The sequence below is a fragment of the Cydia amplana genome, chromosome 3 (assembly GCF_948474715.1).
Source record: "Cydia amplana chromosome 3, ilCydAmpl1.1, whole genome shotgun sequence".
NCBI lineage: Eukaryota > Metazoa > Arthropoda > Insecta > Lepidoptera > Tortricidae > Cydia > Cydia amplana.
Genome location: NC_086071.1, coordinates 7,774,051 through 7,788,182, shown reverse-complemented (window position 1 = coordinate 7,788,182; position 14,132 = coordinate 7,774,051). Strand labels below are relative to the sequence as shown.

Here is a 14,132-nt window from a genome sequence, read left to right as displayed (position 1 = left end):
TCTAATTCTATAAATTACCTTTAATTATTCAAAATTAGTGTAGGAATGGAAGTCAATTCTATTATTTCATAGATTCTAAAAAATGTGAAAACACTGGACTGTATACAATACAATTATAAGCTCCAAAAATTACTTACTCCATTAATAGTAATATAAAACTTTGGTGTTACTTTTGCCTACCTACTGGGTCCTCGGTATATACTATACGTATCCCTATGGTTTAAATTTTTTCCAAAATACTGTCACTACATTTATCGCAAAAATATCGCTACAAAATGTATATATCTGATCAGACTATGTTTTTTTGGGGCCCGAAGTAATATGAAACACTTTACGTGCATAATATTGTTAAATCCGTGTTAGATACCATTTTAGATATTCACAATTGCCCCATTCGATAGATCTCAATTTTCTGGTGTCCCATTTTGAGATTGATTGTATGGTAATATTGCAAATGCGAATGAATAAGAATATAAAGTCATAAAAAGTGATCTGTAACCTATTGGAAGACTATTTCATTCTGAATACATTTTTTTGGAAAATATTCCATTGTAGGTATAGTATTTAAGATAAACAAATTGCGAAGTAAATGTATGAATTATGTGCACAATTCGAGAGAAGAAAATATTTATCTCAAACTTGTTTCAATGTTTATATCAATATGAATCTGTTAGTGATATTTAAAGCATCTAATAAAGCTACAAATAAATAACACATTAAAATATTTAAATACAATAACTTAACATTAAAGCAGTCAACTTCAAACTAACACGTATAGTAATAATTAATAAACTTTTAGTGTACACCGGAAATAAGCAATTATAAAATTGGATGAAAGCTTTGGTTGGCATTATAAGGATAGTTTGCTGTCCAAACAGCAAATAACTAACTATGCTAATCCGGTATCCACTGACGTTAAATCTATGGCACAATCTATTTTAATTACGCTTCTTTTCAAACGACTTACATATAGGTATGCGCTTTAAAAAGTGCGATAGCTTATTGTGTAAGCGAGGATCACTTAGTAGAGGGCTCGACGCTACATGTAAGCTGGCTTCATCTTGTATGCTCGCTTCCAAATTTCGCACAAACAAACTGTAGAATGGAACCTGTAGAATATGGCTAGCGGCATAGACACGTGGGTGATGATCGTCCACGCCCATAACCCGTAAAAGTGCAATTGCACCGGATGAGACTCCGCCCTAGACTTTTCAAGCGTATTTATGGCCCACATAGCCAAATTAGTTACAAGAAGGAATGTAACGATTTCTCTCCCGGGTTTTTTCCGCAGCTGATCCGGTGTTTTAGCTGACCGACGACTCGCGTCTAAGATAAACATCGTCTGGCAAGTCGTTTGCACTAGTGACGATAAGGCTGTAATCAAGATTAAAATGGTATTCTTTTCAATAGTAAAATGACCTCCGATGATTGTAAAAGTTCCATAGATAAACATGCCAGTTTGCGCTCCGACAAGCAGGATATTATCCAGCTCCAGGTTTCTGTTCCCATCATATTTGAGGTTTCGTACGCACACCATCCCTGCTAGACTTGCGAAAGTTGTCATGGCATATAACGCTAATTCACATACGTTAACCTCCACCACAGCTAATGTTGCGTAGTCTTTCTTTGAAATCAGAACAAAGAACAATATAAGAGAAATAATTGTGAGTACTAAAACCAAGATCCCAAAGAACAGGCCTTTATGAGCTCTTGCGCAGTCCACGCTATACAAGTGTGGCGATTTCTTATACGCGAGACCTTCCAACAATCGTGCTTTTGCGATGGCAGCTGCGACGTCTTTAGACGGATACTTAGATATATTCTTCCACATGACGTATAAAATAGCAGCGCATATAAGGGAATATTCGATAGTGCACGGAAAGAGGAAAGGCGAAGCGTCTTGCACTAAAGAGCCCATGATATTAGTCCGCCGACACTCGAAGATGTGATGAGGTCCCTTCAAGCCACGAGGCACCCGTAGATGAGCTGCCGCTGGGTGCGATGGAGGTACTTCGGTTGCCAATGATGTAACAAACGCTTTTTGAAACGCTGAAATGTAAAAATGATCATATTGAAATTAAACAATCTGATATTTTTGTAAAAACATAAGGCTTAGATAGAATAAGTATTACAACTATTACAAGACAGAATCCCTAGGTACTAAATAAGTGCAAACTCTGAAATTGCTTGTGAACCGAAGCTTCCAATCAATATATCATTTCATTTATGAGGCAAAGCACGTCAAACCGCCGTTCAGTTTCCAGCTTCGCCAAGAATTTAGGTCGAATACCGGCGGGTTGGAATGGGAACGCAATCGGGACGATGGCGTGGCAAGCGCCTTATTAATTAAGTACAACCCGTCTTTTGTACCGTAAATTTGGAAATAAATAAGTACCTGTAAGTAAAAAGGGATGTCCGCAGTGTTTGAATTTGAACCGATTTTGCTGACAAGTGATAAGGGTGTATTTATTAAGGATCGCCTTAAAGTTTAATGTAATAGTTTAATGTCTAATTTAGATAACGCGATTTATATAAAAAAAAGTCATTGTACCTACCTACAGTTAGTAACTCAAAAACATTGCATACATTTACAGGTAAGATGTCAATAAACTTCCAAGCTTATTCAATAATGGGGAGAAAGCATGTTACTTATTTTTAGCAGACGGGATGTAAAATTCCGTCATATTTAAGGTCAATTAATAATTAGCAACTTAGAACATACAAAGGTATTTATAACGTACCTACATATTTATGATAAAATTTGTAAAGGCTGTTATTAGTATTGTATTTGATGTGAAAACTTTCTTTATTAAAACTATCACGCTCCGCGATTGTTGCACCATTTAGGGTCATAGCTTAATTGGTTATTCAATACTTACGATATAGAATTTCCAATTTAGCAAGAACCCTAAATGGCATAACAATCCGGTGTGGTGAGAAAGCTACATACGTAGACGCAATTGGCGCAAAAAAAACCAGAGACGGCACCGTTTAAAGCCCTGAATATACATATATGTTCAATCATGCAGGAAAAGAATTTAATAATACTTATTTGTGTAAATATTAATAACAAATTAGATGTGATTCTTCAAGGCTTTAACATAGGCATCTTGTATGAATGTATGGATTCAAATCGAGATGTATGTATTATGTACCTAGGTATTAAGTAAGAAAATTACCCAGTCTGTGCGATAAGCCTATGGTCTTATTCTCCGGGTCATAGAAGGTGAGGATCTCGTGCTTGGTCTCCTGCACGAGCACGTTCAGCCACACGCTGAGGTTAGTCCCAACCATGTGCATCAGCCCGAATCTCGCCACTATCTTGTGCTTGTACACTTTCATCTGGAATTACATTGAATTTCTTTAGGTGTTGTAAAGTTCACTGATTTTTGATATCGTAATAATTTTCTTTGACACATTAAAGGCCAGAAATTAAAATAAAAGAAGCTATTAAACTTGTTTAGATATATTATTATTAGTTATCTGACAATATTTAAATTTTAAATTTCAACTAGTACCTAACTATTCAATTTAATAGCACGCACAATATATTACAACCCTTTTTTTTGTAACTCACCTCACAGTCGCTACCCGATTATTGTTCCCAGAGCAAAAGTTAGCGTGATTTAATACATTACAAACTTAATAAGTAGGTAATTCCTAATTTATGAATAGGTACTATTATTGACAAATTTTTGTGTAATCTAGACGCAGAATATAGTGGCATGTTAATTAGCAATATTTAGTTAAATTCCAATGCCAATTAGCATAAGTACATCATAATTCTATTGAAAGAAATGAATGCAAAACTAACCTCATTGTTAAGAAAGATGAAGTACATCTGGATGAAGATGAAGGCCATCCTAGTGGCCGGCGTGAGCGCCAGCAACACGTTGTGGCAGTTGGTGTTTCTCTCCAGCTCCCAATACTGGCCAAACTCCAGGCCGGAGTAGATCATAGAGCCGATGCCGAACGCTGAAAATTGTATAAAAAGGAATTAAATACACTATAAGCCCGTAGGCACAGAACAAGTTAGAATGGCGATGCGAGCAGAGTACGTGTCGCCGCCGGTTTTGAGCAAACGCTCGCATGCTACTTGCCCGCGCTGACCGAAAAACGAAGTAAACATGCCTTTTGCGCCACAATAACCTTCAGATTAAGAAGCCAGACATCAAATTCACCACGCACACAAGTTTTTACTACCGTTGCGCGAGTGTTAGTAAATGTGGAGAGGAACGAGCGGCGACACCGGTTCCGATACTAACTGCGCGCGATAGCCATTCTAACCTCTTTAATATGTTCTGTGCTCGTAGGCCTAGCGATAAGCGTGCTGCTTCCAAACCGTCTGAAACCGGCTTGGACCACTGACATTTTTGGCTCTTATGTAAGTACAAATTATGATTTGCTATTATGTACCAGCTGCTTTCTAATAAAAAAAAGCAACTACGGTTGCACTCCGGGAGTGCCGATAGAAGTGAAAACTCACCTCACTATGTTACCGACGCCCGGTAACACGAACCATACGTTTAACGGAGGTATTCTATTTATTTATTATATATTATTATCATTCTCAAATAAGATCACACTTTTTCATTGACATGTTTATTTACATACTGCCATGATAACGTCAAATTATTTGAACATAGGTAAAGAGTCTTAAAAAGGAGTCCGCAACATAAATGTCAAATAACATTGAGTTTTTCTTTATTGATTTAAATGCCATTTAAATTATGAGTGGCCACCTTACGGGGCTTACGGTCACGTGATCGCCTTACGCCCTTTACGGTCACGTGATCACTGATCGCCTTACGCTGTCTCGACTTTATAATTTTTTCCCCACCTCAAAAAGTGCCCAGCGCCGCTAAAGAAGTTTTCACTTCAAAAAAATATTATTGTGAGAAAGTCGAATTATTGCTAATAAGGTCTAAAAGGAGAATTTGCCGCTATTTTCTACTGAAAAATTTGGTTTTGTCAGACAATTGCAATCTATACTCTTGGTACTTAAGTATAAACTTTTTATTGTTGTTATTGTTTCCTGACAGCCAGACGACGATGATACATACTTTGTTAGAAGAATTATTATACTACGTTCTACTAATGTGTTAAAAAGATGACCCATTATTGAATGAATTTTAAGTGAGAATATTTAAATTTCGTTGAAAGCGCTTGTGGCCTAGCGGTTAGAGCGTGCCACTTTCAATCCGGAGGTCGCGGGTTCAAACCAAGGCTCGTACCAATAAGTTTTACGGAACTTATGTACGAAATATCATTAGATATTTACCAGTTGCTTTTCGGCGAATGAAAATATCGCGAGGAAAGCGGACTAATCCCAAAGAGGCCTAGTTTTCCCTCCGGTTGGGAGGTCAGATGGCAGTCGCTTTACTAAAAACTAGCGCCTACTTCTTGGGATATCCACTAGGGTGGAGCGTCGTTGTATGGGAAAAAATAAAAATTTGATTATCAATGTAGAACCGGTACAAAAAGTTGCAGTTTGTCATGTAGATTATAGTGATTATATCAAGTTTCAAAATAAACACTACTTTTAGCCCTCTACCCAGCCGCTAAAGAAATTAATAAAGGTAAATTTTCATCAATTATTTAAATATACTATTTCACTAATATGTGTACATTTTATTGAAATTATATAATACTTAATAAGCATTTAATAAGTTATTACCAAAATTTTTGTGCCTTTTTCAATATTTATGAAATAATAAAATTTCAAACTTTCATATTAAATAGCAATTTCATGCAAAACAAGGAAAATGCTACAGTATAAAAAAATTATATGAGTTATTTTTTTTTTGCGTTCTTGTGCCAAAGTAACGGTGTTATTGATTACGATAAGTATCATTTTACTGCAAAAAATGGGTTACTTATATGTTTAAATGAGCGTCAAATATTGCCGTTCGGCGTCGCTTACGCCCTTTTTGGGTCATGTTCACACGTATGTTAGGCATATATTTGCTTTTACTAGTAGTATTTTAATTATCTTATCACGTTCAAAATAGTTTTCACGGTTCTGTAATAAGTTGTAAACTGCAATTTGTGCACAATATCCGGGTTAAAGGGCCTTTTCCATAAAACCTCTATTTACGTGGTTTTACCATGTCATAAAAATATACGTTATAAACAAAAATAAGTATAGGAATCGAGTATATCTGTAACAAAAAGATGTTATTTAATGAATAAAACTTGTTATAAAAAAAATAAGCATAAATTAAATTTATTAAAAATATACAAATATTGCTATATATAATCGAATAGTAGAGGGCTAAAAGTATATACCAATATTTTTTTTATTATTTTTCCCTTAAACAATAAAAAATTAGACATCCTTTTAGAGGGGTTCCATTGCTATATTCAAGAATTTTGGATTTCGCTCCACCCTAATATCCACAGGCAACTAATACTCATCGAGACAATAGGGTACATAACTAATTTTTATTTATGGTATCACTCGATCGGGTTTGTTTTTAGGATCAAATGTCTATATTGGACCCATTGCATTAAAGTAACACAAAAGTTAGAAATTGTAGTCAAAGGCCGACAGTCGTACTTCACTCGCGAAACGCCCTAAACAAAAGGATAAGGGAACGTGACGTCAAGGTCTCTGGGAGCCCATCTTGTAATATGGACAAAACAAGAAAATTGCGTTTTTGTCGGTGAAATATTGCGTTTATGTATATAGTTGCTATACAATATTTTTTTGGATGAAATATAAGGAATCGAATGGTACCCTTACTTTTATCGTTTTTTGTAGTAAAAAAAAAACTTAAATTTTGAAACTTTCAGGTCCTGTATTTTTGTAATTTTTCAATATTTTATTATAATATCCACATTATTGTGATAAATTGCTCGTTTGCTATTTTACTAGATTTTGTTATAAAATTCAACATGTGTCATCATCACTATCAGGGATGTTGCGGATGCAGATTTTTTGACATCCGCGGATGCGGATGCGGATGCGGATATTTAATGGCTCACATCCGCGGATGCGGATGCGGATGCGGATGTCAAGATTAAGTACTTAGAAAACGTCAAGTATTACATTTTTAGTATTTTTTTATAAAAAAAAACGAAACGTTTAGTATTTGAGCAAGAATATAGGTGCGTTATATTTAATAAACAGTAACTTGGCCGACTTTTCTGGATCTAGACGATTTCGTTATAGGTAATGACTAAATTACCTAGCACTTACGTCGCCGCTAAGACGTTCCTGGACCGACTTGTTCGACATCCGCATCCGCATAAGCTCCGCATCGATTTTATGCGGATGCGGATGCGGATGTTCGCAACATCCCTGATCCCTATTCTAAAAACCCCAAACACAATTAGGTTGCGTTGTTTTAGCACGGAGTTCCTATGGCTACCTCGTGTCTCCATCATCAGATAAGCTCGATGGTACCATATATTGCATTGTCACCCGACTTACATATGTATGCAAATTTTCAGCTTCATTGGAAGTTGGGAAATGGGTCAAATTTAGTTTGCAAGGTTTCACTTTAACAAACGTACTAAGTACATTGCAAGTTAAATAAAAGCTTATAATAAAAATAGAAGTAAAATAAGACAACAATTATATTATTTTTTACTCTGATATATTTATATTTTTTCCTTTGTCTACTTAACACAATATTCATATATTTAGACACACAATATTGCCAAATCCACAAAGATTAATTCAAAGTTTTTGTTCCTATTGAAGTAGGTACAAATATTTATTTATCAGCGTGCATTAATTCAATTACAAATATTACAAATGCAACTACCAAACCTGTGCTTAAAATACTAAACGGTATAATAAAATCTATTAATTTTAAACGACTAATTTCAAATGAACCACCAACATTCGAATCTACATGGTCATGAATCATATGATGAGATTTAACAACTTCCACAAAACCATTATCAACTAACTGCATCATTTTAAGTTGAAAATCTTTTAGAAGTGGAAAACCGCGTTTTAGGAATATGACATAAAGAGCATTGTACAGTTTTTCTTTCATGAGATGGATTTGTGCCTTCTTCGTTGGATTTTTAGTTATCCACCAAAGGTATCTATAGTAGTTTGTTACTGTGTACTTATTTTGCGTTTTCGCCACCGTATCCATGGATAAATCTGCAGTTTCACATCCGTGGGTTTCTAGATATTCTTCATGTATAATAGGAACTTGACCAGAGTATTTCATAAACGGAGATATGTCTAGCGCGAAACACGGAGTAAAGTTGTAATCATTTAAAGACATATATTCATTCAATTGTGGCTTGCTGATTCGATATGTAGTAAAACTTGTTAGCTTACTTTGATAAAAACAATTTACTAAAAACCCAAACCATATCCAATGAACAATAATAAAGTTATTAAATCTGTATCCTTTGAGACTTAATGCAATGTTTTGTGTCAAATTCCCAAATAGATTAAGAAGTTCAGAAGATCTATCATAATTTAGTACGATGTTATTATTAGAAAGAAGAACTGAACAAAGTAAGAATATGAATAATAATAGTAGCCAGACTAGTGGTTTAAACACTATGTAAATGATTCTCCATCGTTCTAAGAGACCGGCGCTAGGAGTCACAGTAACAAAACTATCTTCATACGCAAAGTGGGACCATATAAAGTCAAAGAATAGTGCTCGTTGACTGTTCAACGCAAAGGCCCCAATCACCAAATCAACTTCATTATCATATAATTTCTTTAATATTCCAGTAACAGTAAAATTATCAGATACGTGGCCAAATTCTACATATTCGGGAAAAAATACATAATTTAAAGAAATATTTTCCAAGCTTGCTAAAATGTTTAACAAATCTATTTCTATTCCAACAGCTAATTTATTTTTCGGATCTATATCCGATATAACTATCGGTGGATAATTATGAGTTCCTACTTGTAAAACACAATTCTTAAGGACAGGAATATCATATTCACGTATCGAGTCCATTATGTCAGATTTCTTAACACTATTGCAATCACTAATTTTAATTGTATTGTTATAATTCCGGCCACAACCACCTTCTGAATATGGAAAATAGGAATATACTGATGCAGAATTATTTGTCTCTGTGACAATGATAAGCGTATTTATAATATGGTACTTCCATAATGTATGAAATATTTGTATAAAATCATTTTTTAAATCTGGCATTATTATGATGTAAAGAGCATCTGGCTTGCGGTAATAATCCTTGTTCATATAGTCAATCAGATTTTGAAAATACGATAGGTTCTGGCCATATATTATAAAACTACTGGGCGATGCAGCGACATGCACGGAACCATCCTTTACGTAAAGCTTGACATTGTTGGTTTTGTGAATCCTCCGAATCAACTCAGTGGTGACAATATCATTGTTAATGATAGCTATGTCGGAGTTAAATTGAGATTTTGATGCAATAATATCTACAATACATTGCTCTACAAATTCTTGTGGCATTTCGGCAACGCGAATATTTCCAACATGGCCATTAGTATAAACTATATTAATGAAATAATAAATCACTATTTTGTAGAGCATGACTGACTGTCGTGAGTGCGCTAATGTTACTAACAGCTAAAGCCATGTGCGACTATAATTAGTTAATGATAATAACTGTTAGATAACGTTCGTAATAACGGACCTAAATAATTGCTATAATTATGTTTTCTTTTAACTTCAAACCATTATATAATATTTATTTTACGTATCATTTACAATTTTACATCATCATTATCAATATTAGGTATCATAGTCATCAATCTAAACACTGCAGGAAAAAGGGAACCTCAAAAATAATTATGGTACAGTCAGCAGCAGAAGTTGCTAAGCGGGCGAAATGTTCAAAATTACCTTGACACGCTCTTATTCTCATAAAAATAGAGTCGCGTTAAGATCATTTTGAACTCCTGTCCTGGCCCGCTTAGCAACTTCTGCTGCTGACTGTAGCTATAGTCTCACAAGAAATTGTAGAAAATTATAGAAGGCGCCACTTTCTACGTCACTGTCACATTTTTGACGTAAAGTGCTTAAACTTGGCAACAATTAGTAGGTATGGATTTTTTTAGTTAAATTTTATTTAACTTTAATATTTTATGTCGCACTAATTAGGGTTCCGTAGCCAAATGGCAAAAAACGGAACCCTTATAGATTCGTCATGTCTATCCGTCTGTCTGTCCGTCCGTATGTCACAGCCACTTTTCTCCGAAACTATACGAACTATACTGTTGAAACTTGGTAAGTAGATGTATTCTGTGAACCGCATTAAGATTTTCACACAAAAATAGAAAAAAAAACAATAAATTTTTGGGGTTCCCCATACTTCGAACTGAAACTCAAAAATTTTTTTTTCATCAAACCCATACGTGTGGGGTATCTATGGATAGGTCTTCAAAAATGATATTGAGGTTTCTAATATCATTTTTTTCTAAACTGAATAGTTTGCGCGAGAGACACTTCCAAAGTGGTAAAATGTGTGTCCCCCCCCCCCCCCCTGTAACTTCTAAAATAAGAGAATGATAAAACTAAAAAAAATATATGTTGTACATTACCATGTAAACTTCCACCGAAAAATTGGTTTGAACGAGATCTAGTAAGTAGTTTTTTTTTAATACGTCATAAATCGCCTAAATACGGAACTCTTCATGGGCGAGTCCGACTCGCACTTGGCCGCTTTTTTTATATGTAAGGTCATGGTCCTTTGTCAGTTTTTATGTAAAGAATACGATAGAACTAGAACTAGACAGACTAGTATTCGTACAGCCACATTATTTCTACGGATATAGATCCGAAAAATAAATTATCTGTTGAAATATAAATATTATTATTTGTATGTCTTACCATATCTCGGGACCATGAGGTCCTGGACCTTTGGGAGGCATGCGTGGGGCCGAAGCCAACAGCGCAGAGCCCCTTTAAGACAAGTTTGATGTCATGTAGAACGCCTGCTGGAACCCATTCACGGGTACATCAATAGATACCCGTGAACCGGTTTCAGCAGGCATTGGGGCTATTGTAACAAAAATGGAAAGAGTTCAGGGCTATGTATGAGTTTGACTGGAGCTTAAATTGGGCTATTGTAAAGAGGTCCGGACACCTGCCATAATAATGCTGACATACGTTATCGAGGCAGGCGGTGACTCGCCACTCGCTAGATGGGCACCTGATGCGCTATCGTAAAGACGGCCAGGCGCAACACCGGCGTGAGCGGCTCAGGGGTGTCGAGAGCTGGTGTGCTGCGCTTTCTCAGAAGTCGCTCGCGGCGTTATGCCCTTTAACACTTCCACCCCTGGAGCATTAGCTCTAACGACTCCTCTCTGAACGGCCAATTAAAGCAAGCCAGAGCAGAGAGTCCTGCGGGTCCCCTTGGGGTTCCAATCCGACCGACGAAGACACGCCGGAAACTGAGACCCTGACCGACTCTCTGGAGCACTCAGGTCCATGGGGTCGTTACTCCCCAACAGCTCGCCACAATGATTATTATTATTGGGGTGTTTTGGGCCTTTGGAATGCCACTTCGACCAAGTACTAATATCCGTTGAATCCAGTAAGTTCCAGATTCTTTGGGCCGTAATGCTTTGTACCTGTGTCGCCCTAGGTAGGTACTTCTTTTTGACATTAGTGGTCCACAAGAGCAGAGAATATGCATAGCAGTCTCCTCTGACTCCTGGCAGAACCTGCATGTCGCATCTTGTTTTTTTCCGATTTGAAACAAGTGTTTGTTCAACTTACAGTGTCCAGTCAATATTCTAGTCACTGCGCAGGTTTTGTGTCTTTTGTGCCCTAGAAGCTCCTTAGCAGTTCTGCTGTTGAAATATAAATAACTTTGTTAAACATTTTATCAAGCATGGAAAATACTTCTTTAAATGATGTATTTCTTCCCGAATCTCTAGAATTTGGCCACGTACTCGTATCTGATATGCTATATACATGTACCATTTTATTAACAACTGTTACTAAGCAGACGTTTAAGAATCATGTTTATTTAAGGACTGAAAACCCACTTTACTTTCTTCTCTGTGTGTGCGAAAACTCAATAGTAAATATGAAGCATGAAAAGATTAAGCCGGAAATAAGGATAACAAACGGTATAGTTAGATCTTCTAATTTAAGAACACGTATCTCGAATGATTTATTTATAGCCGCTGAGGTCCTTGAATACTTACGTAGATGGTGAAAACTTTTAATAGCTTCAATAAAACCATATTCAGCAAGATACCATATATGTCTTTCGAACGTTTCCAGAAGAGGAAATCCACGTTTGAAATATATACCATAGAGCACATTATAAAAGTTGTTTTTCATCAAATATATTTTCCGTGATTCTCGTGGATGCCGGGTAATCCACCACTGATACCTTAAATAATTTGTCACTGTGTACTTGGTCTGTGTTTTTGCTACTTGGTCCAGAGCTAGATCTCCAGTCTCGCAACCTTGATATTCTAAATATTTTTCATTTATTATAGGGATATCGCCAGAGTTTTTCAAAAACGGCCCTATATCAGTAGCTAAACAAGGGCTTAAATTATAGTTGCGTAAATTCATGTATTCATTTACTTGAGGCTTATACAATCTATATGTTGTGTAAGTCGTTAATTGCGTTTGATAGAAAGTGTTTAGTAAGAACATATACCACATCCAATGTATTATAAGTACGTTTTTATAAATATTGTTTGTTAGACCCAAGGCCATATTATGGGTGGCGTTTCCAATAAGCTTGAATAACACTGAACAATAATAATTCCTTTTTTGAGTCCCACTCGAATTATTAAAAAATGATAAAATTATAGCACAGACAAAGCATAGTAACAGTATTATTGACCAACCTAATGTACTAAATATAATATAAACAATTTTCCACCTTTCTAATAAATCAGCTCTAGGAGATATGGCCACAAAACTATCTTCAACGGTCAAGTGCGCGCAAATGTAACTAAAAAATGCTGATCGTCTATTATTTAGCGCAAAACCCCCGAAAACGGCGTCAACTTCATTTTCGTATAACTTGCTGAGAACCCCAGTTACTGTGAAGTTATCAGAAATGTTTCCGAATTCATTCGTTTCAGGGAAAAATGTATAATTTAATGTTATGTTCTCTCGCGCAAAAAACATTTCTACCAAATATCGCTCAATACCAGTAGCAAATATATTTTCAGGGTTCGGGTTTTCTAAAACCAATGGAGGGTAGTTGTGAGTGGCAACACGTAGGGTGCAATTCCTTAATACAGGTTTATCCAGATACGCAATTATTAGAAAGACGTCCCATTCTTTAGATGCTTCACATTCGCATACCTTGATAATATTGTTGTAGCCCAAACCACACCGTCCCTCTTCGTAAGGAAAATAGGTATATATTGATGCTGTATCATCCACGTCACCAGTAATAATGAGCGCGCGTATTATATGGTATTCCCACAACATGTGAAAGATCGCTAAACGGTCCTGTTTAGCTGTTTCTGTTAAAATAATTATATGCAGGGATTCCGGTTTTCGGTTCCAATCTCGGTCTAATTCACTAATTACAACTTTTAAAGCGGCATAGTCTTTAACGTGTATTATAACCACGTCAGGTGATGTGTTGTTCACTAACTTGTTGTAGTCTTTGATATATAGCTTGACATTGTTCGTCGCATGAATACGACGAATCAAATTGTTGGTCATCTCATCGTTGTTAACTATAGCCAATTCAGCCCTAAAGTGGACTCTGGATATCGTATTTACGAGACAAGTCTCTAAATCGTTTTTATGTTCATCAATCAATGTAAAATATTTTACACTGTGCACAATGTGAAATTGGCCAATGATGTAAAACAGTAATTTACGATTAAAATACATGTCTATTTCATTTCAACCTTCAAATAAAAGTGTTATCGTGAATACATTCATTGACCATAAAGGTAAGTCTTTTTCCAGAAATTAGGTATCTGCTTTTTGATACATTATAGAGAACATTAATTTTCTTGTTTATTGACAAATAAAATTACCTTTATATAAACTCAACTTGACAATTGAGTAATGATTTAGAAATAAAAAAGAAACATTTAAATATAGTCCAAACAAACATAGAGTCCATACAAATCTGCCCATCCTCTTTTATATATCTTAAATATACCTAGATTAAATAAAAAATATTTATGATTATCTGGAAAACTA

At 35.6% G+C, this 14,132-nt stretch overlaps 2 protein-coding genes across 3 annotated transcripts in view; both read right to left on the bottom strand.

Annotated features, from left to right (window-relative positions):
- Positions 1-630: 630 nt before the first annotated feature.
- LOC134662495 (proton channel OtopLc-like) overlaps positions 631-14,132 on the bottom strand; it is an 87,073-nt gene continuing 73,571 nt past the window's right edge. Inside the window, exons 7-9 of one of the 2 annotated variants that reach the window (XM_063518741.1) lie at positions 3,815-3,975; positions 3,180-3,342; positions 631-2,049 (exon numbers count right to left, since the gene is read on the bottom strand). In XM_063518741.1, coding sequence (XP_063374811.1) covers positions 1,040-2,049; positions 3,180-3,342; positions 3,815-3,975 — 1,334 coding nt within the window. In that variant the 3' untranslated portion in view covers positions 631-1,039. The remainder of the gene's footprint in view (positions 2,050-3,179; positions 3,343-3,814; positions 3,976-14,132) is intronic. The other variant, XM_063518742.1, reaches the window with a different exon arrangement.
- Positions 7,674-9,582, bottom strand: LOC134662502 (uncharacterized). The gene has a single exon (XM_063518748.1). It carries the CDS (start codon positions 9,519-9,521, stop codon positions 7,722-7,724), a length of 1,800 nt encoding a protein of 599 aa, XP_063374818.1. The 5' UTR covers positions 9,522-9,582; the 3' UTR covers positions 7,674-7,721.